The sequence below is a fragment of the Gekko japonicus genome, unplaced genomic scaffold, assembly GCF_001447785.1.
Source record: "Gekko japonicus isolate JY-2015 unplaced genomic scaffold, Gekko_japonicus_V1.1 scaffold790, whole genome shotgun sequence".
Lineage (NCBI taxonomy): Eukaryota > Metazoa > Chordata > Lepidosauria > Squamata > Gekkonidae > Gekko > Gekko japonicus.
Window position 1 is genome coordinate 583,923 of NW_015163626.1, and position 27,693 is coordinate 611,615.

The following is a 27,693-nucleotide window of genomic DNA, read 5'->3' on the forward strand; positions in this document are numbered from 1 at the left end:
CTCTAGTCAGATCTTTCTATGCCTCGGGAGCTGATAGAAACTTATTGGCTACATGCAGGTAAGAGGGTGGGATTACACAACAAACTGCTCACTGATTGGACAGGCGTCCTAAGACCAACGAGAAAGATTTTAGGGGAAGGAACGGCGCCGATAGCGCCTCTCATGATCGAAAACTGGCCAGGCTGCGTAAAGCATTTCTGCATTTCTAGGAACTTGAGTCGGCTTAAAAATTCGAAAACTCCAAAATGCATATAGTATGCGAAGTAGTGTGCGGCTTTTTTAAGAGTTGGGAGCAAGCTAATATTTATTTATGTTTAATAGATAAAATCAGCATGAAGAAACATTTGATAAGCGGAACAATGTTCGAGTCCAGCGGCACCTTTAAGACCAACAAAGTGTTATTCACTGTGTCTGAAGAAGTATGCACGCACGCGAAAGCTTACACCTTGAATAAACTTTGTCGGTCTTAAAGGTGCCGCTGGACTCACACGTTGTTCTGCTGCTTCAGACCCACCTGAATCTGTCTTCATTTGATAAGCAGTTAGATGATTTGAGTCCAGTAGCTCCTTAGAAACCAAGAACATTTTCAGGGGGTAAGCTTTCTGGTGTCAAAGCATGGGGAAGCTCGAAAGCTTAGACCCTGAAAATCTTGTTGGTCTCTAAGGTGCTACTGGTCGCCAGTCTAGCTGTTCTACTGCAGACCAATACAGCTGCCCTCTGAAACTATCTAATAAGCAATAGCCTAGGACTAGAGATAGCTGAATAACCATAGCATATTAGACACGGTGATGCATATAATAGCCATACACGTTGATTACATACAAGAAGAGTCTTGTGGCACTGTAAAGAGGAATAAAATGTTATTCCAACATGAGCGTTCCTGGACTAATGCCCACTCCCTTCAGATGCAGTGATACAGTGCAAAACACTGCATTCCTAAAGAGAGTTACACCCATCTAAAGCCACTGAACTTAATGGGTGTAAAAGGCTAACTTTAGGGCTACCTTCTATGCAACCTTTTCAATTACCCTTCAAGCTTGTTTACCTCACTACTAGCCCCGTGAAACATACAGAGATTACTTATAAATTCTGGCTGCCTGTTTGGATTAGCTTTTGACCTAGATATGTTGACTGGCCAGCTGAGAAGGAACTGCCTTTTATGTGCAGAAGTTGCTGGACTAAAGCCAGCACAGATTCTTATCCGTGTGCTATGACTTCAGAATTTTGTGTATTTTAGCTCATGGCCCAGAGCCAAGTTCACTGATACCAGGTGAAGCTGGTTCCACCTCATGTGTCAGACCAATCGGACTCCATTTATACTAGAACTGAAATGTGTTAGCCTTTGTATGTCACCTGCTGTCAAGTCACTCTTGACTTAGGGTGGTGGTTCAGCAGTTCGAGACCCCAGTGCCGTGTGAGCTCCCGTCTCTGGTTTCAGCTCCTGCCAACCCAGCAGTTCGAAAGCAAGAAATTGCAAGTAGATAAATAGGTACCGCTTCGGTGGGAAGGTAACAGTGTTCTGTGCACCTTGGTGTTTAGTCATGCCGGCCACATGACCACGGAAACATCTTCGGACAGCGCTGGCTCTTCGGCTTTGAAACGGAGATGAGCAAGGGAAACCTTTACCTTTATGAATTAATGACCTCCCAAAAGTCCTATCATTAATAGTCTTGCTCAAGAACAAAGTTCGAGTCCAGTGGCACCTTTAAGATGAACAAAGTTTTATTCAAGGTGTGAGCTCTCATGTGCATGCACACTTCCTCAGACCTGCTCATCAAGCCTTGCTCAGGCCTTGCAAACTGAGAGCTGTGGCTTCTTTTAGAGAGTCAATCCATCTCAGGCTGTGTGTTCCTCTTTTCCTACTGCCATCAACTTTTACTAGCATTATCGTCTTTTCCAGCGAGTCTTGCCTTAGCCTTTAGGATGCCACAAGATTCCTTGTTTGTAGTTTCTGTAATAGTCAGCACAGTCATATGCAGATTTACCTTTCAAAGGGCCAAACTAGTCCATTGAAAGTCAACAAGCTCAAAAGGGTAGAACAAAGGTTGAGTCTACTGGCACCATTAAGACCAGTTTTATTTTGGGTACAAGGTTTAATTTGCCTGCACGCTTCTTCTGAAGAAGTGTGCATGGCACACGAAAGCTTCTATCCAGAATAAGACTTTGTCAGTCTTAAAGGTGCCACTGGACTCAAACTTTGTTCTGCTGCTTCAGGCCAATACGGCTACTTATCTGAAGCTCAGAATGGTGTAACTCTGCTTAGGAGACTGCATTGTAATACAAATCCTCTGGAATTCTTAAAATGCTTTTGGAATTGCCATTGGGGGGCATCATGCACTTTAAATAGAGGACAAATGAGTTTTTTTTTTTTAAGTGCTTCAAAGCTTGTGCAAAAAGCATTCACAAAGCTTGTGCATTCACAAAGCTTGTGCAAAAAGCTCACATTAGAAAGCAGAGTTCACCTTGCTTCATGTTCAGCCTCCATTGGAGACTTCTAGTTATGGACTTCTCTTCCAAGAGCTTTTTGGTGGTGAAGAGAATGGCAATCGTGGCAAAAAAAATCTAATAAATAAATAAATAAATCGTGCTGACTCTGCCCCCCCCTTTATTGTATATTTTATTGGTGTTGTAGTTGTTTTATGGTTGGCTGTGTTACTGCCTTGAATACCATGTGAGATTTGAAAAGCCCTAGATGTTTGAAAATACATAGACACATTTATTACACAGTTTTCATCCCCAACAGCTGTAATTCTGGGAGGGTGGCAACTCTGCTTCAGAACTCTTGTTGCTCCAGTGAAACATGCAAAAGAAACACCATCCGAAACTTATTTGGCTTACCGCCCCATTTTTAGGGAAAAAATTACTCAGCGCCCCCCCCCCCAATGGACATCTACCTTGAAGAAGTGGACAAAAAGATGCAGTTTATGGATCTGCACCTGGATCGTTCCAGCACACCTGGATCATTCCAGCACCCCCAAGGGGGCAGTATTGCCCACTTTGGGAACCAGTGAGCTAGACAATCCATCTAGTACTTTAAAAAAAAAACCAACACCCACACCAAGGTGCTCAGGAAGGCATATCCAGTCTTCTTTATTATTTTAGCCACACAACAACCCTGTGAGGTAGGTGAGAAGCTGAGACACAGTGGGTGTACAAGCCCAAGTTCAGGAATGTCCCACCAATGCCAGGAGTGTCCCCACTACTTTCCTGGGAAGGGTTGTCACGATCTCCCAAGCCCACCTATTCAGTGCCCGATTCTTGCCTGCAGGGGGCAGGAGAGGTTTACGCGAGCGGTGCTGAACGAAAGAGGCTTGCTCCGGATCCAGCAGCGTAGAAACTCCTCCCCTTCCCGGGTATCCCTTGCAGGCGGACCGGGGGACTTGCTGCACGCTTGGCCATGGCGCTGGAGGCCCGCTGGTGCTATCGGGGGGACCCCCAGAAGGGGCAGAGCGCACCGCTCGGTAAGAACTCGGAGTCGGCATGAGTCGGCGTTGGATGCTGCTGCGGGGGGGGGGGTTCAGGCTGGCTTTGGCGTTCTGCAAGCGGCTTTCAGCCGTGCGGTGAATCTCCCGGTTTTCTTTTGCTCCACGTGGCTCTTTAGTTTGGGCAACCTGGCAATGATATTGGGCAGCTGAGTCAATGAAATGCTCCCCCCCGCCGCCCGAAATGTTGTGGGAGAAAAGGGTCGCCGGAGTAATTGACTCGGAAAGGCATTTGCTCCGGGAACAATTCTTGGTAACGGCAGATGAGGTTGCCGGTAAACTTGGATTCGGGAAGGGGCGGTACGTAGAATCCGCGGCACGGGCAGCGCTTAGCTTGAGGCCTGATCCGCACGTGGTTGGATCTTGTGTGTTGTCCTTCATCCCCTGGATTGGTTTGTGCACACAGGAGACTCAGGTTGCAAACATTGCTGTAGCATAAGGATAGCGCAATGTTTTACCGGGTGTGGAGCGATGGACACAATCCTCAGCCCAGCTCCGGTTCTTCCCGGTACCTGTTTGGAACCGTATTAGGGAACGAGAGTAACCCTCAGCAAATCACGGGAAATGGAAGCCCGCCAGCTGCGCGTATAATCCGCGCATGTTGGCGTCTTGTGTGAACTGGACACTGAATTTTCCAAGCAGGTGCCACTTCTGCTGAGAACCAGATCCCTGGAAAATGAAGGTTCCGTGAATGAAAGCTGTGTTGCATTCATAATTGGCTATTGCAATACTGTTGCCTGGTAGCAATAGTTTTGCAACTGCTCTGGAATGTTCACTCAGCAGAAATCCAGTTGCGGATGATTGCGCTGTCCCAGTGCTACAGCAACATCCATCCATGGACAGATGCAGACTCAGTGGTCTTCCTGGCACTAATTTCAGCCCAAATAGCTCAGTAAGCCAGTCGAATCCGACTCTAGGGTGTGGTGCTCATTGCCGTTTCCAAGCCGAAGAGCCAGCGCTGTCCGAAGATGCTTCCATGGTCATAGCCGGAACCTATTTGTCCTGTACTTTTTCTGACTGGTTTTGGTTCCTTGTTCTGTTATAGTTCAGTTTACGAATGGGAAACTTAAGAGTTGTGACGATATGAACTTCACCTTGTACAAGAGCCAAGATACCAGTAATCCCAGAAAGAAGCACAAAAGGATTTTGGTAAGGAATTTAGTTCTCACCATGGCCTCTTCTTAAGTCTCTTTGGACTGGGTATTTCTTGCTGTATTCATCTTAGTGCTTGTACAACCTGTTTTCCCTTTATTAAGTTTGGGGACGTTTATATAAGGCTCCGGTGCGTGAGGTCAGAAGACCTCTGATCCTGCCCCCCAGAATGCGAGATATCTATCAACCAGCTGAGAAGCTGCTAAACTTTCTTTCTCTGGGTTTTTCTTCCAGAAGTGCAGACAGCAGCTCTGTAGGTGGTATCCAACAACCCTTGGACTCAAGGATTGCAGATCTTTCCCACATTCCCCTGTCGTCGTCCACCTCCCAACATTTTATATCCTGGGGTTTCCAGACCTCCGTGGATTAAAGCTATGTAGGCTGGGAGGCTGCATTGGGGAGGGGGAAGGAAACAAACTCACACCTCTTTCTCAAGAGATCTGCATTGATGGAAGAGGCAGAAAGGCAGTTTCGGCCCCTTCTCTCCTCCAGCCTCCCTACTCGTGTGGCTGTTAATCCACATGGGTCCTGCAGTCCCCAGGAATAAACAAACGTTCCAGGAGCTGGGAAGGGAAACATGGGAAGGTTCTTCAGCGACCAGCATCTTCCACAGATTGATTGTTGGTTCCAACCTTATATTTCCCCAGAGGTTTTATAGCTGAGGCCTCTCCTTCGAGATTGGTTGCATCCTGCCTGGGCAGTTGCCTAATTTGCCTGGGGGGGCTGGCTTGCCCTGCCCTGAAATCACTATATACGTTATCACGTTTAATCTGGTGACTGGGGAGCTCCTATCATGCTCTCATGTGACAGAGTCTACAATGTGATATTTGGCTCAGCTTCCCTCACATTGTAGACTCTGTCACATGAGAGCATGATAGGAGCTCCCCAGTCATCAGATTAAACCTGAAATCACTATATGGCAAACACTATGCTTAGTGCACCACGCAGTTTATGAAACGTATGTCGGCATCTCTGAGTGGTGAGCATACCTTGCCACATATTTTGTTAGTCTTTAAGGTGCTACTGGACTCTTGCTCTTTTCTGCTGCTATGGACAGGCTAACACGGCTTCCCATCTTGAACTAAAGCTGAGGCAGAGTGACATCTTTCAGAAAGACATTTTAAAAATAATAGTTTTAATTCTTCTCCCTACCTCTGTTCCCAGTACTTTAGCTGTCGCTAAGGAGGATGTATCGGCTATAGTTGAACATATGGAGCTGCCTTACACTGAATCAGACCCTGGGTCCATCATGGTCAGCATTGTCCACTCAAACTGACCGCAGTTCTCCAGTATCTCAGGCAGAGGTCTTTCATATCACCTACTGCCTTGTCCTCTTTAGCTGGAGAGGCTAGGGATTGCAGCAGGGACCTTCTGCATGTCAAGCAGATGCTCTGCCAGTGAGCCACGGCCCCTCCCCTGAGCTCACCTGTGTCCCCCTCATCTGATTAGCTCATCCTGCCTCCACCATTTATCTGCGGATCAATGAAAACACACCTAATGATGACCCATCTACTCCCAAGCACAGTTGCACCATCTCCAAGTTGTTGCTGTTAGAAGTACAGAGGAGCAAGGATGTCTCAGATGGAATTCCATAGGTGGGTTTGAAATGGCCCTTGCTTGGATGATGCGCTCTCTAATCCCTTTCTCCTGAAACCAGAGATCATGCAGCATCCCAGTGTGGGTCCTGTGAGCACCTAGTCAATAGCTCCAATGTGCACAAAACACACACTTTGATTGCTGATGCTATTTTATGGGATTTTAAAAGAAGTGTGTGCGCGCGTGCGTGTTTCTGTGTATAATTTTGAAGTAACAGTCAGGAACTGGCAGCCCATAGGCAGAACCCACGTCAAGGAATGTCACCAGGGATTTGGGGATGGCCGTGCTACCCCGGTTTCCTCCCCTTTAATGTGCAGTTGTATAGCCAGCGTGGTGAAGTGGTTAGAGTGCTGGACTAGGGTTGCCAGCCCCGAGGTGGGAGTGGGGGATCCCCTGATTTCACAGGCTCCAGTCCGCCAGCTGGCCGGTGGGGGGAAGTCCCGGCCCCAACAGCCGCAGCCAGGGGCGGCGTCCCCAACATGATGACATCACTTCTGTGAGATGTCATCATGCCAGGGGCTTCGTGCGCAGTGGCATCGTCCCTCCCACCCTCTGCCGGCAGAAGAAAAGGACTTGACAACCCTGTGCTGAACTAGGATCTGGGAGAGCCAAAGTCAAATCCCCACTCTGCCCTGGCATCTTGCTCGATGACCTGGTCCCAGTCACACACACTCAGCCTGACCTACCATAATGGACTTGTTGCGAGGATAAAATGGAGGAGAGGAGAATGTAAGCCACTTTGGGTAGAAAGAGTATAAATGAAGTAAAAATAAATAAATAGGTAAAAAAAACTTCTGCTGGCTAGATGACCAGTGCAATCCCAAGGACACTTTCCTGGGACTAAGCCTCGTCAGGGAGATCTGAGGGAAGGTTCTGAGGAGAACTGCTATGGATTGTTCTTTCAGTAACTGCCAGTGTGGTGTAATAGTTAAGAGCAGCAGACTCTAATCTGGAGAACCTAGTTCAGTTCCCCGCTCTGCCACATGAAGCCTGCTGGGGGACCTTGGGCCAGTCACCGTTCCCTCAGAACTCTCTCAGCCCCACCTACCGCACAAGGTGTCTGTTCTGGGGAGAGGAAGGGAAGATGATTTTAAGCTACTTTGAGACTCCTTGAGGTAGAGGAAAGTGGAGTATAAAGGCCTACTTTTTTTCTTCTGTTTTGAAGGACAGGAAAATCACACAATGTCTACCTGATCAGGCAACAGCACATTTCCTTTACAGTGGCCTTTATGGGCTTGAAGCTATTGATTGCCTGTTCTAAGGAGGGTGAATCCCTGGGGAGGATTTAAGCCATTATGTAATACCCTGCTTCTCTCTGGGCTGCCAGGTTCCATACCTCAGCTTTCCTTTTCTTTTGTCTTCTTTAGAATGCAGAGACCGACAGGCTTTCGTATGTAGGAAATAATTTTGGCTCAGGATCCCTGAAATGCAACACTCTGTGCCGGTAGGTCTGTGTCTAAACTGCACACACACGAGTAAATCATTTCGCTTTCTTCAGACTGCCAGCACTTCTAATTAAATGTACAAGTAGGATTTGGCGTGGGGTAGCCATTTGGAATTTGTTTCCACACTTTAACATAGTTTCAGAGGGTACTAGTGTTGGCCTTCATTAGAACTGTTAGAATTGAGTCCAGTAGCTCCTTAGAGACCAAGAAGATTTTGGGTATATGAGCTTTCTAGAGTCAAAGCCCCTGTCATCAGATACCAGGTATCTTCTTGGATATGCAGAGAGGTGGCTGAATAAAGCCTGCCTCTGTCCTCCCAACTGCTGGTATTCCAAGGAGGCCTCCCATCCAAATACTTGCCAGAGTTGACCCTGCTTAGCTTCTGAGATCTGACAAGATCGGCCTTGCCTGGCTATCCAGGTCAGGGCCCTAGGATGCCCTTTCAGGTGCAGAAAAATCCCCACCTAGCCCAGCCCATCGCCTAGAAGCACTTGACGGGTGCCAGTAAAGGTGCTACCGAGCACCATGTTGGGAACCCCTGGTTTAGTGTATGGCTACATCACCAGGCAGGCACCCTGCACATATTTATCCAGTAGTTTTTGTTGCTGCTCCTATTGTTTATAGCATGCCAGTTGTCATTCATATATTTCTAAGGTTTTTAGCCTGGCTTTTGTCCTAGAAAGGCGGCTTGCTGTTAAAAAAAAAAATAAGCGGCTGCTTATTTTAAAAAAATAGAAATAACATGAAGACACGTCAATTCTAATAAAATTGATTTTAAAAAAGGAAAGATAACTAGTACGTGGGGAAAGCATTTACGGGACTAACTACAAGCAGTTTAGCCAGCTATTCCAAAAAAATGTTGGAAAATAAGAAAATGGCTGTTGGTGTTATCTGTTCCCTTAGATACTTTGTCGGGGTGCTTGACAAGGACTCTGGAGAAATGGAAGTCTACAATGCAGAGTTATTCCACATGCAGCCATTGGTTTCAGGTGAGTGAGGGAGGTTTTGTATCAATAGGATCTTAGAGAAGTTCATTGAGAGCCAGGCTTTATACTCTGCACAGGCATAGAAACATATAGCTGGAAGGCACCTCAAGAGTCATCTAGTCCAAACCCCTGCACAGCTGGAAATTAACAACTACCTCCCACCCCCACCCCTCATTCCCCCAGTGACCCCTGCTCTATGCCCAGAGGAAAGCAAAAAACTTGCAGCAGTTGTGATATTTGCTTTTTCTATGCTTAACTGCCTCTTCCGTGATTATGATTGAGTGTGCTTCTTGCTATAGATCTTTTTGTTTTCTCCTTTTAACAGATGATGCAGGAGATGAAGACCTGTCAGAATATTTGAACAAAACCTACAGGGAGAAGGTACAACTTGTAAACCAACCATTATGTTGTTTGTTTGTTTATTTATGTTGTCTATTTAGGGCTCTTCTTAGGCAATGGTTTACACTGTAAACGTCTAGTAGAGCTTCACACCTTGTTTCAGCAAAGATATGGCACTATTTTTTCCCATTTACTGTTCTGCATGCCCTGATCTGGATAGCCCAGGCAAACCCAATCTCGTCAGCTCTCAGAAGCTAAGCAGAGCTGGCCCTGGCAAGTCCTTGGAAGGGCGGCTTCCAAGGAATACTAGGGTCATGACAGAGGCAGGCAATGGCAAACCACCTCTGAAATGTCTCTTGCCTTCAAAATAAGTCTAGCTCACCACATAGTGGTGCATAACACTAAAACTGGGGTGGCCAAACTTGCTCAATGTAAGAGCCACATAGAATAAATGTCAGATGTTTGAGAGCCGCAAGACATGAACAAATATTACACACACATTTTTATTGAAAAATATGCAGATTTGCTTTTTATTAACATTACACGAGTCTGCCAAAAATAAAAACAAAAGGGGTAAAACAGATATTGATAATGATATTTATTTGTCCGATGATATTTGTTTGCTAATGATATTTATTTGTCTGAGAGAGAGAGAGGTGAAAAGAAAGAAGGAATGAGGTGGAAAGAAAGAGAGAGAGAAACAAAGAAAGTAAATAGATGGGAGGGAAGGAGGGAGGGGGAGGAAAAGCATGCCTCCCCTTCACTTCCCAAGCCGCAGTTTGGCCACCCCTGCACTAAAAGAGCTAGAACTTGTAGATGCCAGATAATCTTAGGATCTCCTGGCTATACTATACAATGTCATATGATGATAATAATCTAGCTGCTTATTTTTGTACTTATGGACTTGGTGATCGCAGGAGTGTAATTGATGTGGAGGGTTATCCATTTTCTTCCCTCCTTTCTTTAGCGCAAGTGTCCCTTGTGGGCTTTCACTGCAAATCCCATCTTGGCAGGGCTGTACTGGAAGTTGATTGATGAAAACGTCTTGCCTCTGTGGTTCTAACTATAGCTGGATTTCTGGCCATTAAAAGAAAAATGAACTTGGTTAGCTCTCCAGTCAAGAATTAGTAATCCTTTTTATCTATTTATTTACTTCATTATACCCCACCTTTCTCCCCCATGGGGACCCAAAGCAGCTGACATCATTCTCCTCTCCTCCATTTTATCCTCACAACAACCCTGTGAAGTAGGTGAAGCCTAGAGTGTGAATGGCCCAAGGTCACCCAGTGAGTTTCCCATATATGGGGATTTGAAGCTAGGCCCCCTAGCACACCGGGGGGGGGGGAAGCGTGGGCAAAGTGCGGCTTTTGAAAGCCGCAGCAAAATAGATACGCGGCGGCGGGATCACACAGATCCCGTGAGCCGCCACGCACTTGCTCCCCGGCACAATCAGATGCCGGGGGGAAAGCCACGAAACAGAGAGGGAGGCTGCCGAACTGCGCATGTGTGAGCATGCGCAGTTCAGCCAAGAGCCTTGGATGAGCCAGCAGAAGGACGTGCTGGCGATCCCATGGCCACGCTTGCCGCGCCTTTCTGGTAAGTCCACCTCTAGGGGTGGTTCTTTTTTGCAGCAGGTTTTCAGCCTGAAGGGCCGGATCGGGGACAGGTGCGCGCCGCTTCCCAGATGTTGCGGTGAGATCACGCCCGTTTGCTGCGCCCCGATCCGTCCCTCTCCCGGCCCAAAACCTTCCGTGTGACCAGGGCCTATGTCTCCCAGATACTAGCCTGACACTTTTAACCACTACACCACACTGGCTTTCTGCAGAACTGCGAATGAGAGACTTGCACTAATTACAAAAACCCAACTGAGTTTTTGTGAAATTGAATTCTAGATTATTTCCATCTCATTATTTTTTTGGGAATGAGCAATGAAAACCATAAATGTATGTGACAATGACTCTAGAGATGGTTTCATTTTTCTTGGTTCTTTATCCTGCATGGACGATCAGGGATCATCTGAAATTAATGAGTGACGCCTTAGCAAAATTTATTCCAGCATAAACTGTCTCAAGTTAGCACTCCCTTCATCAGATGTGTGAATTGTCCACCCATAGCAGTTACCTATACTGGCAATTAAAAGCCACAGAAGCAGGAATGGGGAGATGTTACCAAGACAGGGCGTTTTTGAAGCGTGATTTTTGTTATAGTGCATGGTAGTGACATCTCCCCTGATTTTGTGCGTGGGTGTGTACATAAACCAGGATCTTGTGGGTTGGGAGAGCAAGGAGCCCTCCTTCCTACCTTTGCAATTGGACAGTACGATCCAGTTAAAAAGCTACTACTTCCACAAACGTTTTTGGTTTCTGGGAAGTTCTTTGTTTAACAGTCTTTGCTCAGCCAATTGACCCAGCCTCCCACAGAGCTAGAATCTCAATCCAGCCCTTGGCCCTAAAGTTGAAATGGAAGTCAGTGTCATTAGATGTTCTTGGCTCGTAAACCAATAATCTCTTGCCCCATTTGTTTTTAGTGAATTAAACTCTTCTGGCACGGGCTGGTCAACATTGTTGTTCACCAAAGAGCAATCACTGAGTTTCATTACAACTGAATAGCTGTTTTCTGTATCAGGTAATCCAGCTATAAAGATAGTGGATGTGTTGTGTTTGATTTCCCAGAAAGATGTTTTTGATGACGTCCTTGGAACAATTTACTCCCTAGTTATCTTCACTTGATTCTGTTGACTTCAGTGGGTGGAAACTTGAGGGCTATTATTAGCTCCTTGTGTTTTTGTTCCCTGCCTTGACTTTTCCTACAAGACAAAACTTCCCCGCAAGAGATCCCATGGCGAATAGCCTCTTGGGGAGCGGTGCTGTAATCTCTCACCCCCTTTTGTGCAGGTGGATCTGTGCATCGAGGCCTTCGGGACCAGCAAGCAGAGGAGAGCTCTGAGCTCACGGAGGATGAATGAGGTCCGGAAGGAGGTGGTGAACCAGGCTGTGACTAATGCTGCCGAAAACATTATCGAGACAAAGGGCATGGCTGGTAAGGAGCGAGAGCTGCGCAGGAGGGGCACGGGAGCACCAGGCTCATCTGTAATGTTCCCCCAAGGCGCCAGCATTCTGAGATGACTCACTTTCCAAGGGAGAGGAAGGTGGGAAAAGCCAGTAAGGTGGCGAACAGCCTGTGAGCTGGAGCAGACCCCCAAAGCTCTTGTTTCTGGGCCTGCCACATGTGTTGTGGATTTTACCTGCAGTGTCACTTGCAAGGGCTAGGTTCGCGTTCAGGAGCACCATAGCGACCCACAAGATTTTCAGGGTGTGTGCTTTTGGGAGGGGGTATTTTTTTTGCACTGTGTGTGTGCCCATGCCTGGAAGTCATGGTGACCTCTGGCGACGCCTACTGGGGCATGGAGGGTGTTCAGAGAAGTGGCTTGATAGCCTGCCTCTGCCTCCCAGCCCTGGTATTCCTTGGAGGTCTCCCATCCAAATACTTGCCAGGATTGGCCCTGCTTAGCTTCCGAGATCTGATGAGATCGGGCTTGCCTGGGCTATCCAGGTCAGGGCCGGGGGGGGGGGGTTGCTTTTGAGAGTCCTCCCTTCGTTAGAAGGGAGCTTTGACTCTCAAAAGCAAATACCCCGAAAATCTTGTTGGTCACTTAAGGTACTACGGGACTTGAATCCAGCTCTTCTACTGCAGACCAACATGGCTGACTTCCTGAAACGAACTTGTAAGGGTTGTTCCCCCCCCCCCTTGAGTTATGAGACTAAGTTGGGGGGGATGTGGTAGAGATTTATGAAATTATGCATGGGGAGAGGCAAGAGAGCTTCTCTCCCCCCCCCCATAATACCAGAGCGTGGGGGCACCCAACGAAGTTGATGGGCAACGAATTCAGGACAGGCAAAAGGAAATACTTTGTTCGCTCCGCGTGTGAACAAGCTCTGCAGTTCACTAGTTCACTGCCCGTGGAGGTAGTGATGGCAGCGAGCAGAGATGGCTTTGAAACTGGAATAGACGGATTTGTGGAGCTGAGGTCCATCAGTGGCTGCGAGCTGCATTGGTGACTGAAAGGAACCTCCCTCTACACTGGCAGGAAACCTCTGAATACTGGTGCTGAGAGGCAGCCTCGGGCCTCAGCTTCTGTGCCCTGTTTACTGGTCCTCCGGGACAACTGGTTGACCACTGTGTGGAACAGGTTGTTGGACTAGATGGACCACCAGGGCTCTTCTTATGTTCTTAGACTGCGTGTGGAATGTTCATACCTGCATTTAAAAGGGGGGGGGAGGGGAATCCATGCATGTAGAATGGTGGCAAAAGTTCCCCCTTCCCCTGACATGCTAGCTTTTCATGGCTCAGGAGGTTATGTTTTTTTAAATCACATTAAAAATGTAATTTTCCCATTTGGAGTCTGAACTTGTACACTCTTGAAGGACTACAACGTGCTCTTATTTTGCACGTTTTGAACCGGCTGTGTAGGGATGGTAGGAAAGCATCCAGTCCTGGTGGCATCATCTCCTAGGTTGTGCCCAGTCCCGCAGTCCAACAGAATCGTCCTGTTAGATCCCTGAGCAGAACAGTTGGGAACAGCTGTGCTTACGGCACACGGGGCTGTTGTAGATCCCTCTTGTGCAACACTCTCATGGTGTTCTCTGCTCGCTTTGAAAGCCATAGTCAGTGATGCTACCGAAGATGACAAATCGGAAATCTCCTTGGTCCTTCCTCCGTGCTATGGAGATGCCGAAAGGGTGGAAGATGTCTACAAGTTTGAGGAGCGTATCCTTTGGGGTTTTGTTCAGGGGTGGGGGGTGGCAGGGGGCTTAGATGGTGCTCTATCCCAACAGAACACCCTTGTACAAATATTGCTTACACACTGAGAGCCAAGATGGTGTAGTAATTAGTGTCGGATTTAGGATCTAGGAGACCCAGGTTCGAATCCCCACTCTGCCATGGAAGCTGGCTGGGTGGCCTTTTGCCACTGGTGCACACTCAGCCCAGCCTACCTCACAGGGTTGTTGTGCGAATAAAATGAGATAAGAGGAGAGCTATGTAATCCACTTTGGGGTGCCACTGGGGAGAAAGACAGTAATGAAGTGAAAATAAATACATGAAGTAAAATAAAATTCACTGTTACAGGGGAAGGCATGGGCTTTTAGTTGTAAAGGCAGAAGTAGAGGTGTTTGTAAATGGAAAGGGAGGCAGCTCCAGTTCATCCAGGGATGGCTTGCCTCAGGGTAAGTCTACCTTCGAGAGTGAGGTTTTTCAGCCTTCGAGGTTCCAAGAGGGAGTCGTTAGGATCCGGGGCAGGGTTTGTTTTCCTGAGAAAAGCCTTCAGTTCTTTCGCCTGCCGAATACGAGGCTCTAAAAGGTCCAGCCGCAACTTTTGTGAACATAACCTCAGAGGAAATCCTGAAGCTGACCAAAGAGAAGAGGTATGGGGTGCTGTAAATGGGCTGCTGGCGGCAGCCGTGCGCTGTGGCTTGAAGGGGGAAGGGTCATGCTTGTGTCCCTGGGACGGCTGAGGGCGAGGGGCTGATTTACACATACAGCCTTGTGCTGCAATTTAAAATGATGGCTTGCATGTGTGAGTGGACGGACCAGACATCCTGGGCAGAACTTCTGCTTCTGTAAGGTTAAACTCAAGCCCCACACTGGGATTAGTGTAATCAGGCAGAGGATGCAGTCCTGGAGTCTTCCCTGCACTTTCACAGATGGTCAGAGAACAGTGCAGGGTTTCCTTTGATTCGTCCTAACCGCAGCCACCTTCCACGGAATGCTTTGTCTTGCATTCAATGAATTCACGCACTGTTGAACCATGTAGACACATTTGCACATGTCAGGCCACATGTTAGCTACAGGCTTAATATGTAGCCCGCTGTGACAGTTTGTGTTCCTCGTTCATGCTGGGATAGGCACTTGTGGTATAGTGGTTGGTGTTGGACTAAGGATTTGAGTTCAAACCCCCATTCAGCCATGAAGAAGAGATTGGATTTATACCCCGCCCTTCACTCAGAGTCACAGGGCAGCTTACAGTCTCTTGCCCTTCCTCTCCCCAGAACAGGCACCCTGTGAGAACAGCTCTTAGAGAACTTGTGACTGACCCAAGGTCACCTAGCAGGCTTTGTGTGGAGGAGTGGGGAATGAAACCTGGTTCTCCAGATTAGAGTCTGCCACTCTTAAGCACTGCACCACACTAGCTCTCACTAAGTGACCTTGGGCCAATCATTCTCACTCAGCCTAGCCTACCTTGCAGGATTGTTGTGATAACAAAAAGAGGAGTGGAGAACTGTATGCCACCCGGAGTTCCTTGAAAAAAGAGCAGGATAAAAATAGATATATTTCTTGCTGTCAAGTCACAGTTGACTTATGGCAACCCCAGTGGGGTTTTCAAGGCAAGAGGTGTTCAGAGGTGGTTTGCCATTTCCTGCCTTTGCGTTGTGATCCTGGTATTTTTTGGTGGTCTCTCATCCTAATGCTGACCAAGGCTGACCCCGCTTAGCTTCTGCCCTGACCTGGATTGCCCAGGCTAGCCCGATCTTATCAGATCTTGGAAGCAAAGCAGGGTCGACTGTGGGCTAGGAATTGGAAGGGCAACCTCCAAGGAATACCAAGGGCGTGATGTAGAGACAGGCAACAGCAAACCACCTCTGAATCATCTCTTGCCAATAAAAAACAAGCCTCGCTCGCCACCTAGTGGTGCATAATGCGAAAGAGCTAGAACTTCTGGCTGCCAGACAATCTTAGGATCTCCTGGCTACACTACACACAGTGCCATATGATAACTGATTAATTATAATTCCGAGAGCTGCTGAGATCAGGCTAGCCTGAGCTATCCAGGTCAGGAAGCAGATAAAGCAGCGCCGGTTGGTAGGAGAAAAAAGGAAGAAGGTGAGCAGATCCTCTAGAGCCCTGTGCATTTCACGATATGCCTTGTCAGGGGATCTTACATAGAAACTTCTCTAGGAGCCAGAGAAGTTTCTGTGTAAGAGCCCCTGACAAAGCATACAGCAAAATGCATAAGGATCTAGAGGCTCTAATTCCTGCTCTACTTACACTTGTTCCTTTTCCCCCCCTGTCCAGGCTAGGGCAAAGGATAGATACTGCAGACACGAAAGTGTAAACAGACAAGACGTCAGGTGACACCGCATCATTTGCTGGGCCTTTTTCTGTTATCACAGGAGAGTTTGGGCTTTCAAGGCACACAGAACTCTGTTGCTTTACAGGAGCTGGGAAAGCAGCAGTTGCTAGAGTGGCTTTCGGGCCTCACGACCATCTTCTCTTGTCTTGCTCAGCTACTGCTCCTTCGTGTTGGATGAGCTGAAGTGCCTGCCCGTGGATGAGAAGAAGCGTGACCACAAGGCCCGGTGCCTCTGGTTTCTTGACAGTCTTGTCAAGCTGAGCTCCCAAAGGGTGGTTAAGAAGAAACGTAAGTTTGGTTCCCTTCCCTTCCTTTCCTCCTGCTTCAGTTTCCAGTAACGTAGCCTGTTTCTGGTATGGCAAGGCGGCTGATGGGAAGTGCCCAATGAGCAGTTTAACTTGTGTTTGAGCTTGTCCAAGCCAGCCTCCGTGTATTTAATTACTTATTTTGTTTTACTTCATTTGTAGGGACCCCTTCTGTCTCTAATGTGCCATATTTAGCACATTTTCATATTAGTTCAGATCTGCTGGTTGCTGCAAGGCAATTCGGCCCCTGAACACTGCAAGTCTTACTGGCCACTCTGGGGTTTCTGAAACTTTACTTGACAATTCCCACTCCCTTTCAAAAGGGCTAAAGAGTGAATAATGTTGCACTTCTAGGGATGCTGTGTTCTCTGCTCATATTCCCAGTCTTTGTTTTTGCTATGCATTCAGCACGTGGCATCATGCACACAACTCCAGTCTCTCATGGCAACAGTGTACCTGAAACACATACATGGCTTCTTGTATGCAGAGGCAATGTCCATGTAAGAAATGTTTTTTGGTTCAGTGTCTTTTGGAATCCAGTCAGAGTATTTTGGGGTTCTCAGCTGATCCACGAATCCAGTGAATTTGAGCTGCAGAATCTCAAATTTACAGGGAAAGTTTTCTGGCTTAATTGATTTATGGCTCACGACCCCATTAGCTGTTTGTTTGTTAAAGTGGTAATTGACTTTCATTTCAGTGTCTCAGAATTGTCATCAGATCTACTCCATCAGTGTTGGCAGGCTCTTAAATACAAGTTTGGAAATATCTTTAGTACACTTCTATGCCCTTTCTGCGGCATATGTGGTTCCTGATTTTCCCTTCTTTTAGCCTCACAACAACCCTGTGAAGTAGGTTAGGTGGAAAGAGAATGACTGGCCCAAGGTCACCCAGTGAATTCATGACAGAACGAAGATTTGACCAATGAAAAAAGAAAAAAGAACTGTGACAATTTAGCGCTTGGTACTATATTCATAAATCATAATATACAATAACAGAAAATAAGTAATATATATATAGTGAATGTAGATGGTGGTCTCCGGAATGGTGTGCCGTTTCAACAGTGATCTTCTTCTGAACAAGGATGTGTACATAAACTGTCTTTCAACAATTCATTTCTCTTGGTGACGTATTGAAAATATACTGTTGATTCACTTCATCATAAAGCTATGCTTACAGCTATGTTCTTCAATGGACTATGAATTGTTGAAAGACAGTTTATGTACACATCCTTGTTCAGAAGAAGATCATTGTCGAAACGGCACACCATTCCGGAGACCACCGTCTACATTCACTATATATATTACTTATTTTCTGTTATTGTATATTATGATTTATGAATATAGTACCAAGCACTAAATTGTCACAGTTCTTTTTTCTTTTTTCATTGGTCTTATTACTGTGCCCATTCTTGTAACTATTTTCAGAACGGAGATTTGAACCAGCATCTCCCAGATTCTACTACACACACTTGCTTAATCTTCAGTTCAGGGTTTTGGTAGCAAGAGCTGAATCTTCTTTGTTTAGTTCAGTGTGACCCTGGCTTTGTAGAACTGATGCTCAGGATCTTGGAAAATCTAACTGAATTGTCCTTCCCCCTTCCAGAAGCGATGGGGCCTGACTGCCCACTTGACATCAGCAACAAACTTGTGAAAAATTTCACTGCACTCTCCTATGGCAACGGCAGGTATGTTTGTTGTGTTGTGGTCTCTGCAGAAGAGTCTAGCAAAACAGGGCTCGGTTGGCTAAAAGGCCTTGATTGGGGTGGAGGTCTTGTTGCTAAGCGAGGGCTTCTCTATGGTGTTCAGGTGTGCTCCTTCACCTTTAGTAACTGGAGAGCGGTGCTTTGGGAAGTTGGGCTTTTGTGCCTGCCAAACTTTCCTTGTCTGCCCTGACCTGGATAGCCCAGGCGTCTGTCAGGCTCTCAGCGGAACCACTCTTACACAAGCTTTCTTTCAAAAGTGTATTGCAGAAGATTTGGTTACTGTAGAGTCAAACGTCTTTGTCAGGACTGAAGAGATCTCATCAGATCTCAGAAGCGAAGCAGGGTCGACTCTGGCAAGTACTTGGATGGGAGACCTCCTTGGAATACCAGCAGTTGGGAGGTGGGGGCAGGCTTCATTCAGCCACCCCTCTGAATATCCTCCAGGACCTCAACAGGGGTCAGTCACCAGAGATCGCCATGACTTCCAGATACACACGCATGCACGCACACATTTTTTCAAAAAACCTTCCCTTGTCTGTGTGTCTGAGAAGGATACTAAAACTTTCATCACTTCAAGAACGGGCCATCCTACTATATGGAGGATTCTGTACTCGGTCCCTTTGTCCTTGTTTCTCAGCTCAGCTGCTGGAGTCCGTACTGGGTGAATGAATTTTGATTCTTTGTTAGCATTCCACAGCCTTCAGAAAGTGTTCAGAAGGGCACCGGGAGGTCTCTGCAGAATGTTGCTAACAGAGTACTTCATCGTCGTGGTTCGTGCAATTCTGCTGTATGTGGCGCGGGGGCCGGATTAGGTCCCCGGAGGGCTTCTATCAGGCCCGCAGTGGAACTGGCTGTCTTCTGCTTCTTCCAGTTCTGCTGTTGCTGCTGCTGCGTCATTGTAAGTTTGCAGCTTACAGATGCACACCTGAACAGCATACTCAAGATTGCAACAGCACAGACATTTTGATGCAATAATTCAGAGAAAGAGGTGTCAGTTATCAGACACTGGCCCCGGTCACATGGGCCGGATATCGCGGGGGGAGGCGTGGCTAATTGCCCCGGCGCAGTTTGATCCGCGATTACGCGCTCAGATGCGCCGGCGGCACACCACAGGTCCTTCCCTTGGCACTGGCGGGTAAACGAGGGACCGGAGGGGAATGCCGCGCGCCGGTGTGATCACACCACCGGCGTCTGGAGGCAGCCCGTGGCAAACGTGTACTAGTACCTTGGAGGTACTAGTTTTTTAATCCGCATTTTCGGCGGTAAGCCACGGGTGCGCTCCACTTCCCAGATGTTGGGGTGTGATCGCGCCCGGATAATCCGCCCACCATCCGTGCCTCTCCTGCGGCAACTTTGCCATGTGACTGGGGCCACTGTTAAATAAACAAAATATTGCAAGAGTGCTAATGTTTTAAGCCTGTTTTTATTTTAAGTAAAAAAAATCTTTGTGTTTGTGTCCTTTATAAAGTTTATATCTCCGCTACCTGGCATTACATTTTATGACACTAATGGCCCGGCCCGACAAGGTCTCATTTATGTCAGATCCGGCCCTCATAACAAATGAGTTCGACACCCCTGATCTAGAGAATACTGGCTTGTATGATTTTACACCACTCTGGCTCATTGTCAGTTGTGAAATGGTAGTGGAAAGTGCCGTCAAGTCGCAGCTGACTAACAACGACCCTGCAGGGTTTTCAAGGCACGAGACGAACAGAAGTGGTTTGCCATGGCCCGCCTAACCAGGTTCTCACCAGGGCTGACCTTGCTTAGCTTCTGGGATCTGGTGAGATCGGGCTAGCCTGGGCCATCCAGGTCAGGCTGTTGTGCAATCCTCACCTTCAACTAAGGTGCCCTGCAACTAAGCTGTAGCCAGGACTGCGGTGTGTGCTAAGATACCACACAAGCAGAGAAGGAACACAGAATAAACTCTATAAAATATCAAATAAAATGTGGACTAAATCGTGCATATCCAGGGCATTTATTCAAGTTTGTGTAATTCATGCAAGCTGCGGGAAAATCTCTTGTTTGGATTGCATTAGTGTGGGATTTTATATGTTTGAAACTGCAGGGTATACACACAGTGCTAGATGTAGGACGCTTGGCCGTGTTCTGTTTCTCAGATCTTTCCTCATTCTTCTCTTCTCAAGGATTCAGAATGTAGTTTCTGCATCCATGAAAGCGAAGATAATTGCGTACGTCATAGCCCTGGCCTTGCATATCAACCACTTCCAAACGGACCTGACAGTCTTGCAAAAGGACCTGAAACTGCGGGAGAACAGGTGAGGGGAACCTAGTGATCGCCCTTCTCTATTGGGAAGACCACGGCACCTTCAGGATTCCTGTTTCTGCTCGGAGAACCTTGACTGCGGGAAGCTGCCTCCTTTTAGGTTGGCTCCCGGAAGTGTCCCTGTCTCCAGCAATCTCTTCTGGCCTTGAGAGAGTTGATTCCCATGGTTGTGGGACCCACATGGTCCGATCAGTGGGCAATGTGGAAGGCTGCATGGAGGAGGAGGAGGAAGAGGGCAAAATCGCCTCTTCTGTCTTTCAGAAGAGGGAGGAGTGTCTTCCGCCACCCTCAGTGTCGAACTACATGGCTTTTTGTCCACGTGGGTCTCGTAATCCCTGGGAATCAGTTTTCCGGATATTGGAAAGGACCATCAGGTGGAAGGGATGTGGGGAAAGATCTGCGGTCCCTTGCATCCATGGCTTGCTGTGTCTATCCTGTTGATGTCATCCAGATTCAGCGCCTACATTCTCTCTTAGCAGGGCACATTAAACAAGAGATAGGAATGAATGGTGTGTTGCAGGTCAGGGAAACAGTAGGTGGGGGGGAGGCTTAAGTCCTGCATACCGTGGTCTTAATCCAAATCAAGCCCCCCTGCACTTGGGAATTGAGTTCTGCGCATGGAACGTGCCCTGCGTGTTTGAGGGTTGGGACCCCGGGCAGACCTGAACAGGATGTAAGGAAAATATAAGGCATGGTTATTCCCTCATGGTCTGTGTAGCCTGGTATTGTCTACTCTAACTGGCAGCAGCTCTCCAAGGTTCTGAGCAGGGTCCCCCAAGCTTTGGAAGCGCTTGAGGGTGAACCTGGGATCTTTTCCACGCCAAGCAAGGGCTTTACCGCTGAGCTACATTTTGAGGATGCGCAAACTGAATGTTCGAACAGAAGTGGTTTGCCATGGCCCGCCTAACCAGGTTCTCACCAGGGCTGACCTTGCTTAGCTTCTGGGATCTGGTGAGATCGGGCTAGCCTGGGCCATCCAGGTCAGGCTGTTGTGCAATCCTCACCTTCAACTAAGGTGCCCTGCAACTAAGCTGTAGCCAGGACTGCGGTGTGTGCTAAGATACCACACAAGCAGAGAAGGAACACAGAATAAACTCTATAAAATATCAAATAAAATGTGGACTAAATCGTGCATATCCAGGGCATTTATTCAAGTTTGTGTAATTCATGCAAGCTGCGGGAAAATCTCTTGTTTGGATTGCATTAGTGTGGGATTTTATATGTTTGAAACTGCAGGGTATACACACAGTGCTAGATGTAGGACGCTTGGCCGTGTTCTGTTTCTCAGATCTTTCCTCATTCTTCTCTTCTCAAGGATTCAGAATGTAGTTTCTGCATCCATGAAAGCGAAGATAATTGCGTACGTCATAGCCCTGGCCTTGCATATCAACCACTTCCAAACGGACCTGACAGTCTTGCAAAAGGACCTGAAACTGCGGGAGAACAGGTGAGGGGAACCTAGTGATCGCCCTTCTCTATTGGGAAGACCACGGCACCTTCAGGATTCCTGTTTCTGCTCGGAGAACCTTGACTGCGGGAAGCTGCCTCCTTTTAGGTTGGCTCCCGGAAGTGTCCCTGTCTCCAGCAATCTCTTCTGGCCTTGAGAGAGTTGATTCCCATGGTTGTGGGACCCACATGGTCCGATCAGTGGGCAATGTGGAAGGCTGCATGGAGGAGGAGGAGGAAGAGGGCAAAATCGCCTCTTCTGTCTTTCAGAAGAGGGAGGAGTGTCTTCCGCCACCCTCAGTGTCGAACTACATGGCTTTTTGTCCACGTGGGTCTCGTAATCCCTGGGAATCAGTTTTCCGGATATTGGAAAGGACCATCAGGTGGAAGGGATGTGGGGAAAGATCTGCGGTCCCTTGCATCCATGGCTTGCTGTGTCTATCCTGTTGATGTCATCCAGATTCAGCGCCTACATTCTCTCTTAGCAGGGCACATTAAACAAGAGATAGGAATGAATGGTGTGTTGCAGGTCAGGGAAACAGTAGGTGGGGGGGAGGCTTAAGTCCTGCATACCGTGGTCTTAATCCAAATCAAGCCCCCCTGCACTTGGGAATTGAGTTCTGCGCATGGAACGTGCCCTGCGTGTTTGAGGGTTGGGACCCCGGGCAGACCTGAACAGGATGTAAGGAAAATATAAGGCATGGTTATTCCCTCATGGTCTGTGTAGCCTGGTATTGTCTACTCTAACTGGCAGCAGCTCTCCAAGGTTCTGAGCAGGGTCCCCCAAGCTTTGGAAGCGCTTGAGGGTGAACCTGGGATCTTTTCCACGCCAAGCAAGGGCTTTACCGCTGAGCTACATTTTGAGGATGCGCAAACTGAATGTTTTCACATATTAGGCAGATGAAGCCAGCTACCTAGAAAGATAACCAGGGATAGCAAATAGGAAAAATGCCACTGACAGGCTTAAGGGCCTCTGAGCATGCACAGGGCATTCTTTCCTTTCAGCCAGGTCCACACAGCTGTCTTTCTCGGTACCTGAGATCAGGGAATGTGACTTGTGCATCCACAGGCACCATTTCCAGGCAAACATGAGTCCCAGCCCCTTGCTCTCTAGAAGTCCAATATTGACCATACTTGCTCTTAACTGTTAGTGATCCTTTTGTAGCCAAAGAGCTTCTGATTATTTTGTGGCATTCTTAATCCACATTCCCTTTGGAAGGTGGCCACTTTTTTTTTTTTTTTTGCTGGTCCTACTTCTTCATCTTTAATATCCCTTTATTTCCAGCTCCCAAACAATCTGTGCAAACATCTTTAACGAGGAGCAAACCAAGGACACACAACAGTATGCAAGCTTTGATATTCCCCAGAACGCTTCATCAAGCATGATGGAGTGTTCTGGGGAGCGCAAAAGATTGCAGTGTAAGGTGTCTTTGGGGCGGGCCTAGGGAAGGCGTTGCAGGGCTTGTGCTTGTGGCTTTTTGCGGCCTGTGGAGCAGGGCCTGTCAATATCCCTTCCCCAATTCCTGCAGTTGGGTTTTCGACAACGATGCTGGTGGAAAGTGACAACAGGCTGCAGCTGAGTTATGGCGACCCCACTGGATTTTCAGGGCAAGAGGCATTCAGAAGTGGTTTGCCATTGCCTGCTCCTGTGTAGCAACCCTGGACTTCCTTGGTGGTCACCCATCTAAGTGACTAACCAGGGCCAACCCTGCTTAATTTCTGAGATCTGATGGAATCAAGCTACAGGGCTTTTCAACAATAAATGCCCCTTATCAAGAGGTGCCGGTTGGCTCTAAAGTCCATGGAAGCAACTCCATTAAAATGAGACGCAGGCAGTTTCTGCGGTAGGCCCATTTAGGAGTGAAATCGGCAGGGAAGAAAGGAATCCTCGGTGTGATCAGCTTGAGAAACTCCAACCGGCACTTTGGACAGCCTGGTTGCTAAGTCGGCACAGCAAGTTATTTGAAAGGGCAATTGATTTGCCACCAGTGAGCAATTTGAGTTCAGCCAGACTCAGCCTGCTCCTTCCCAACTCCTGGGAGACAGAAATTCCAAGGCCAAATCCTGCATCGCATAACCTGTCCAACAGCTATGGTTTTCTGCTGCCAACAGCTTTTGAACCAGGCAAAAAGAAGATCCAGTCACAAGAGCCTTTGCCTCCAAGTCTAGCAATATATCATATAATTTGTAGAAATGCCTATACTTCTTTTCCTGCGTTCAGGGTGATTTACCAAAAATGGTTAAAAAAATAATACATTGAGCAATGAAATGACAACAGTGCAATTGCACAAAACGCAAGAGAGACAAACAGCAACAGCCCCTAGAAATGGCAGGGCTCTGGCAAGTCAATGAAAAAAGAAATGCCTCCCCCATTGACAGTTTAAAAGGGAACTGCATAGTGCAAAATGTTAGTCATGGCAGGATGGAAGCCAAGAAGGTCACAAGGTAATAAAACTCTCCCTCCTCTGGCTGTTCTGTGATTTCACCCAGATTTCACTGCTCAGCATGTCAGACAAAAAAGGTAATTCCAGAGCAGGGGCTTTTAACCTTTTTTATGCCATGGATCCTTTTGGCAGTCTGGTGAAGCCTATGGACCCTTTTGAAGTAGTGATGAGCATGCACAATATCTTGAGATACCTGAAACAGCTGTAATGCAATATGAAAATATCTGTGATTTCTGTTGGTGACAAAGTCACAGGTACTGCTAATACTGCTGTGTTTTGTTGCCTACATTCATAATTGAAGGAAATGATAAATTTCAGTTAGAGGTTAGTGAAAACAAAGATGTAATCCCCCCCCCCCAAAATCCAAGTTCAGGGATGCCTGTAAGCCCCAAGTTAAGCACCCCTGGTCCAGAGGATTGCAGCCACCACTGAAAAGACGCTCTCTTTCTCCCTCTCTCTCTGGCCCTTTTCATCTTCCCTTGGTTGAAGATCTTTACTGTCAACAGCTATGGGCTAAATCTTAATTGGCTCCTGTGGAGAGAAGCAGTCCCAAATTATGCAGGGCTATTGATAAGCAATTAATTGTTCTTTAATAGTGTAGACTATTAAGTCACTCCTGAGTAATTTGTTCCCAGTTACCTATTAATCAGCTGTGGCTTAGCTGAAAGAGTAGTTATAGATTTTGATGGAAATGTCTGCAGGTGGTGGTGATGACCGTTCACGTGGGGCCATTTGTGTACCTGTGCTTTGCATAGTGAAAGGTTCCAGGTTCAGACTCTGAATTCTGCAGTTAAAAGCATCTCTGAGAGCAGGCGTTGCGAATGGATGCTTCTCTGCATGAGATTCCCAAAGAAACTCTGACATTTCAAAGTACACTATACTGCACTTTTTGGCAAACCAAAACTCTGGCTCAGTTTAAGGCCAAGAAAAGAACAGAATGGCCACGCTGATCACAGAGATTTAAAAAACAGGCCAAAAAAGCCGACAGCGCAAATGAAGAAGAATATTTTATTGTTTGGGTAAAGTAAAATTCCCTCCACGTTTCACAATAAAGCTTTAGGGGAATCTGTAATATAATAGACAGTTATAAGAGTTGAGTTCCCATAATTAGAGTATGTGTTACAGAAGTGATTTATTACCAAACACAAAAGTACTAAAAAAAAATCAAGTGTACTGTTAACAAAGATTAAAAGTAACCTATCTTTGTTAACTGTACTTGGTATTTTTTGGTACATTTGCATTTGGTAATTAAATCACTTTTATAAAACATACTCTAATTATGGGAATTTAGCTCTTATAATTGTGGATTATATTACAGATTCCCTGAAGAAGCTTTATTGCAAAATATGGAGGGAGTTACAGGCTAGGGAGTTTTATAATCACTGTGTTTTCTTGTAGGCCACAAATGATAATTTTTTTGAGCCTATGGGCACTTTTGGAATTCTGACATAGCATGGTGGGCACGGGCACAAAATGGCTGCTGTAGGCGGTGAAGTGAGCCAACAAAATGGCCGCCAGGCCTTGCCTTCAGTTACACAGTGAAGATCCTTTTGCTGCGGTGACAACTGCTGCCAAAGCAAAGTTTTTAAAAAATCTGCACAGCCAAAAGCGCCACCTGGCCCCATGGACTTTCTACAAACACTTGGCAGGTTACCATGAAACGTGTCAGCAGGTGTTTGGGATCACTAGATTATTCTCTTGTGTGGGGAGCTGGGGGGGAAAAGCTTGTGGGTTTAGTACCTTAGTGGGGTGACTGCGATTCTAGTAAGTTTTAACCAGAAGGATTACAGATTCTTTCTTTACATAGCACCATCAATATACCCGGTACTTTATTGAGTGACAGGAATGAGTAGACTAATCTCTGCCCTGATGAGTTTGCCGTCTAAATTTCTGCAGTGCTGGGAGATGGCCGAAGGAGGGGCAGAAAGGAAGGGCAAAAACCAGCAAGCAAGAGAGGAGGTGGAAGACAAATCCCCTTTACAGGCCTATTTCTGTTTTCTCCCACCAGGATTCTTGATATTGCCAAGGCCATGAGGCTAAAAATCTCCAAGAGCAAAAGCCTGTCTGGATGTGAGGACCACAAACTGGGGACGCTCTGCCTGCCCTTACCTGTCTACAAAATGCCGGTGGGCCGGAGGAAACGCAAGATGAATTAAATATCCATGGAGGCCCCTTGTTCAGAATTGACGGCCTTCATTGTAATGGGCAGGAGATGATAGAAGAGCGGGTCGACCTTCCAATTTTGTTCCTCTACCTCAGAAGCTGTTGGTTTTGTACCTCTGCCACTCACTCTTCACAGATTACGCAGGCTATTGCTGACTGTGGGGAAAGGACTGGGTGGACGTTTGCTCTTGTGGAAAGAGCATACTGTTCATGGTGCAGATTAACAGCAGGGAACCTGCATACACGTTCCTTGTGTTATTATGTTTAACTGCTGGTGGGGGCAGCTAGGGAGCTCGTGTAAATGTTCATTTTTGTTATCTGTAAAATAGATTTGAATAAAAATGATGTTCCCCCCCTCAAGCACCTATTCATGCTCAAGTATCAAAGATGTGTGGTTTGTATTGGTAAATATGTGGGTGCAGAGCAGACCCACCCAAGTTCTCAGAAGGACAAGGTCCTGAAATTTATTATATTACCTGGCTTCCTTCCATTTCTAATTCTTTTGTATCATTTCTGCAAAGCAGGATTTGCTGCTATGAGAGAATGGAGACGAAGTAAGTGGTTTTGACCCATTGCAAATGGAGGAACTGACGCCTTATATACTTAGCTGAGGCCTTGGACTCCTTGCCATGCACCTTTCTCACAAAACAAAAGACTAACATCATGCACAGAACTGACCTTCCATTTTAGAGGGGTAGATCCTTTCCCCCTTTTCTGAATTTGCTATAGTCAGATTACCTGTGCCTTTGTATAGTGTTACTAAACAGCAATTTTGGCATGGCATGAAATGTGAGTGGTTGAAACCACCTATTTGACATCACAGAGGGAAGATGATGTCACAGTGTGCTGTGTGGCAAATCAGATTTGGCTGTATGTTGAAGCTAAATAAAGCTGACTGATGGCACTGGTCACATGGGTGATCCTAGCCAATGGGGATTCTCTCTTGTCCTCACCCAGAACTGAGTGAATGAGGGGAGGAGGAAGGTTTTCTCTCCTGCTCCAAGTGTTTGTGAAAAGGATGCTTTCCATCTCCTTCAGCTCAGCCTTAATGAGAGAGATTCAGGTGCGCAGTTGTGTTGGTCTGAAGCAGCAAAACAAAGTTTGAGTCCAGTAGCAGCACCTTTAAGACAAACAAAACGTGCTAGCATACTTCTTCAGATACAGTGAAACAGAATTTCCTCACCATGACATATAGGTGGAGGGGTTATTTGGCAAGA

At 46.9% G+C, this 27,693-nt stretch overlaps 1 protein-coding gene across 2 annotated transcripts; it reads left to right on the top strand.

Moving 5' to 3' along the window:
• The first annotated feature begins 25 nt into the window (after positions 1-25).
• POLR1E (polymerase (RNA) I polypeptide E) lies at positions 26-26,826 on the top strand. Of its 2 annotated transcripts, XM_015407495.1 has the most exons (13): positions 26-58; positions 3,367-3,461; positions 4,528-4,631; positions 7,598-7,674; positions 8,579-8,664; positions 8,987-9,042; positions 11,895-12,039; positions 13,660-13,767; positions 14,327-14,423; positions 16,284-16,417; positions 18,037-18,118; positions 20,284-20,415; positions 26,322-26,826. In XM_015407495.1, the coding sequence occupies exons 2-13, from the start codon at positions 3,398-3,400 to the stop codon at positions 26,467-26,469; spliced, it is 1,233 nt and encodes a 410-aa protein (XP_015262981.1). In that variant the 5' UTR covers positions 26-58; positions 3,367-3,397; the 3' UTR covers positions 26,470-26,826. The 2 variants fall into 2 exon arrangements, with proteins under 2 accessions (XP_015262981.1, XP_015262983.1); XM_015407497.1 differs by lacking the exon at positions 26-58 and having other exon boundaries at positions 3,364-3,461; positions 18,040-18,118.
• The last annotated feature ends 867 nt before the right edge of the window (positions 26,827-27,693 follow it).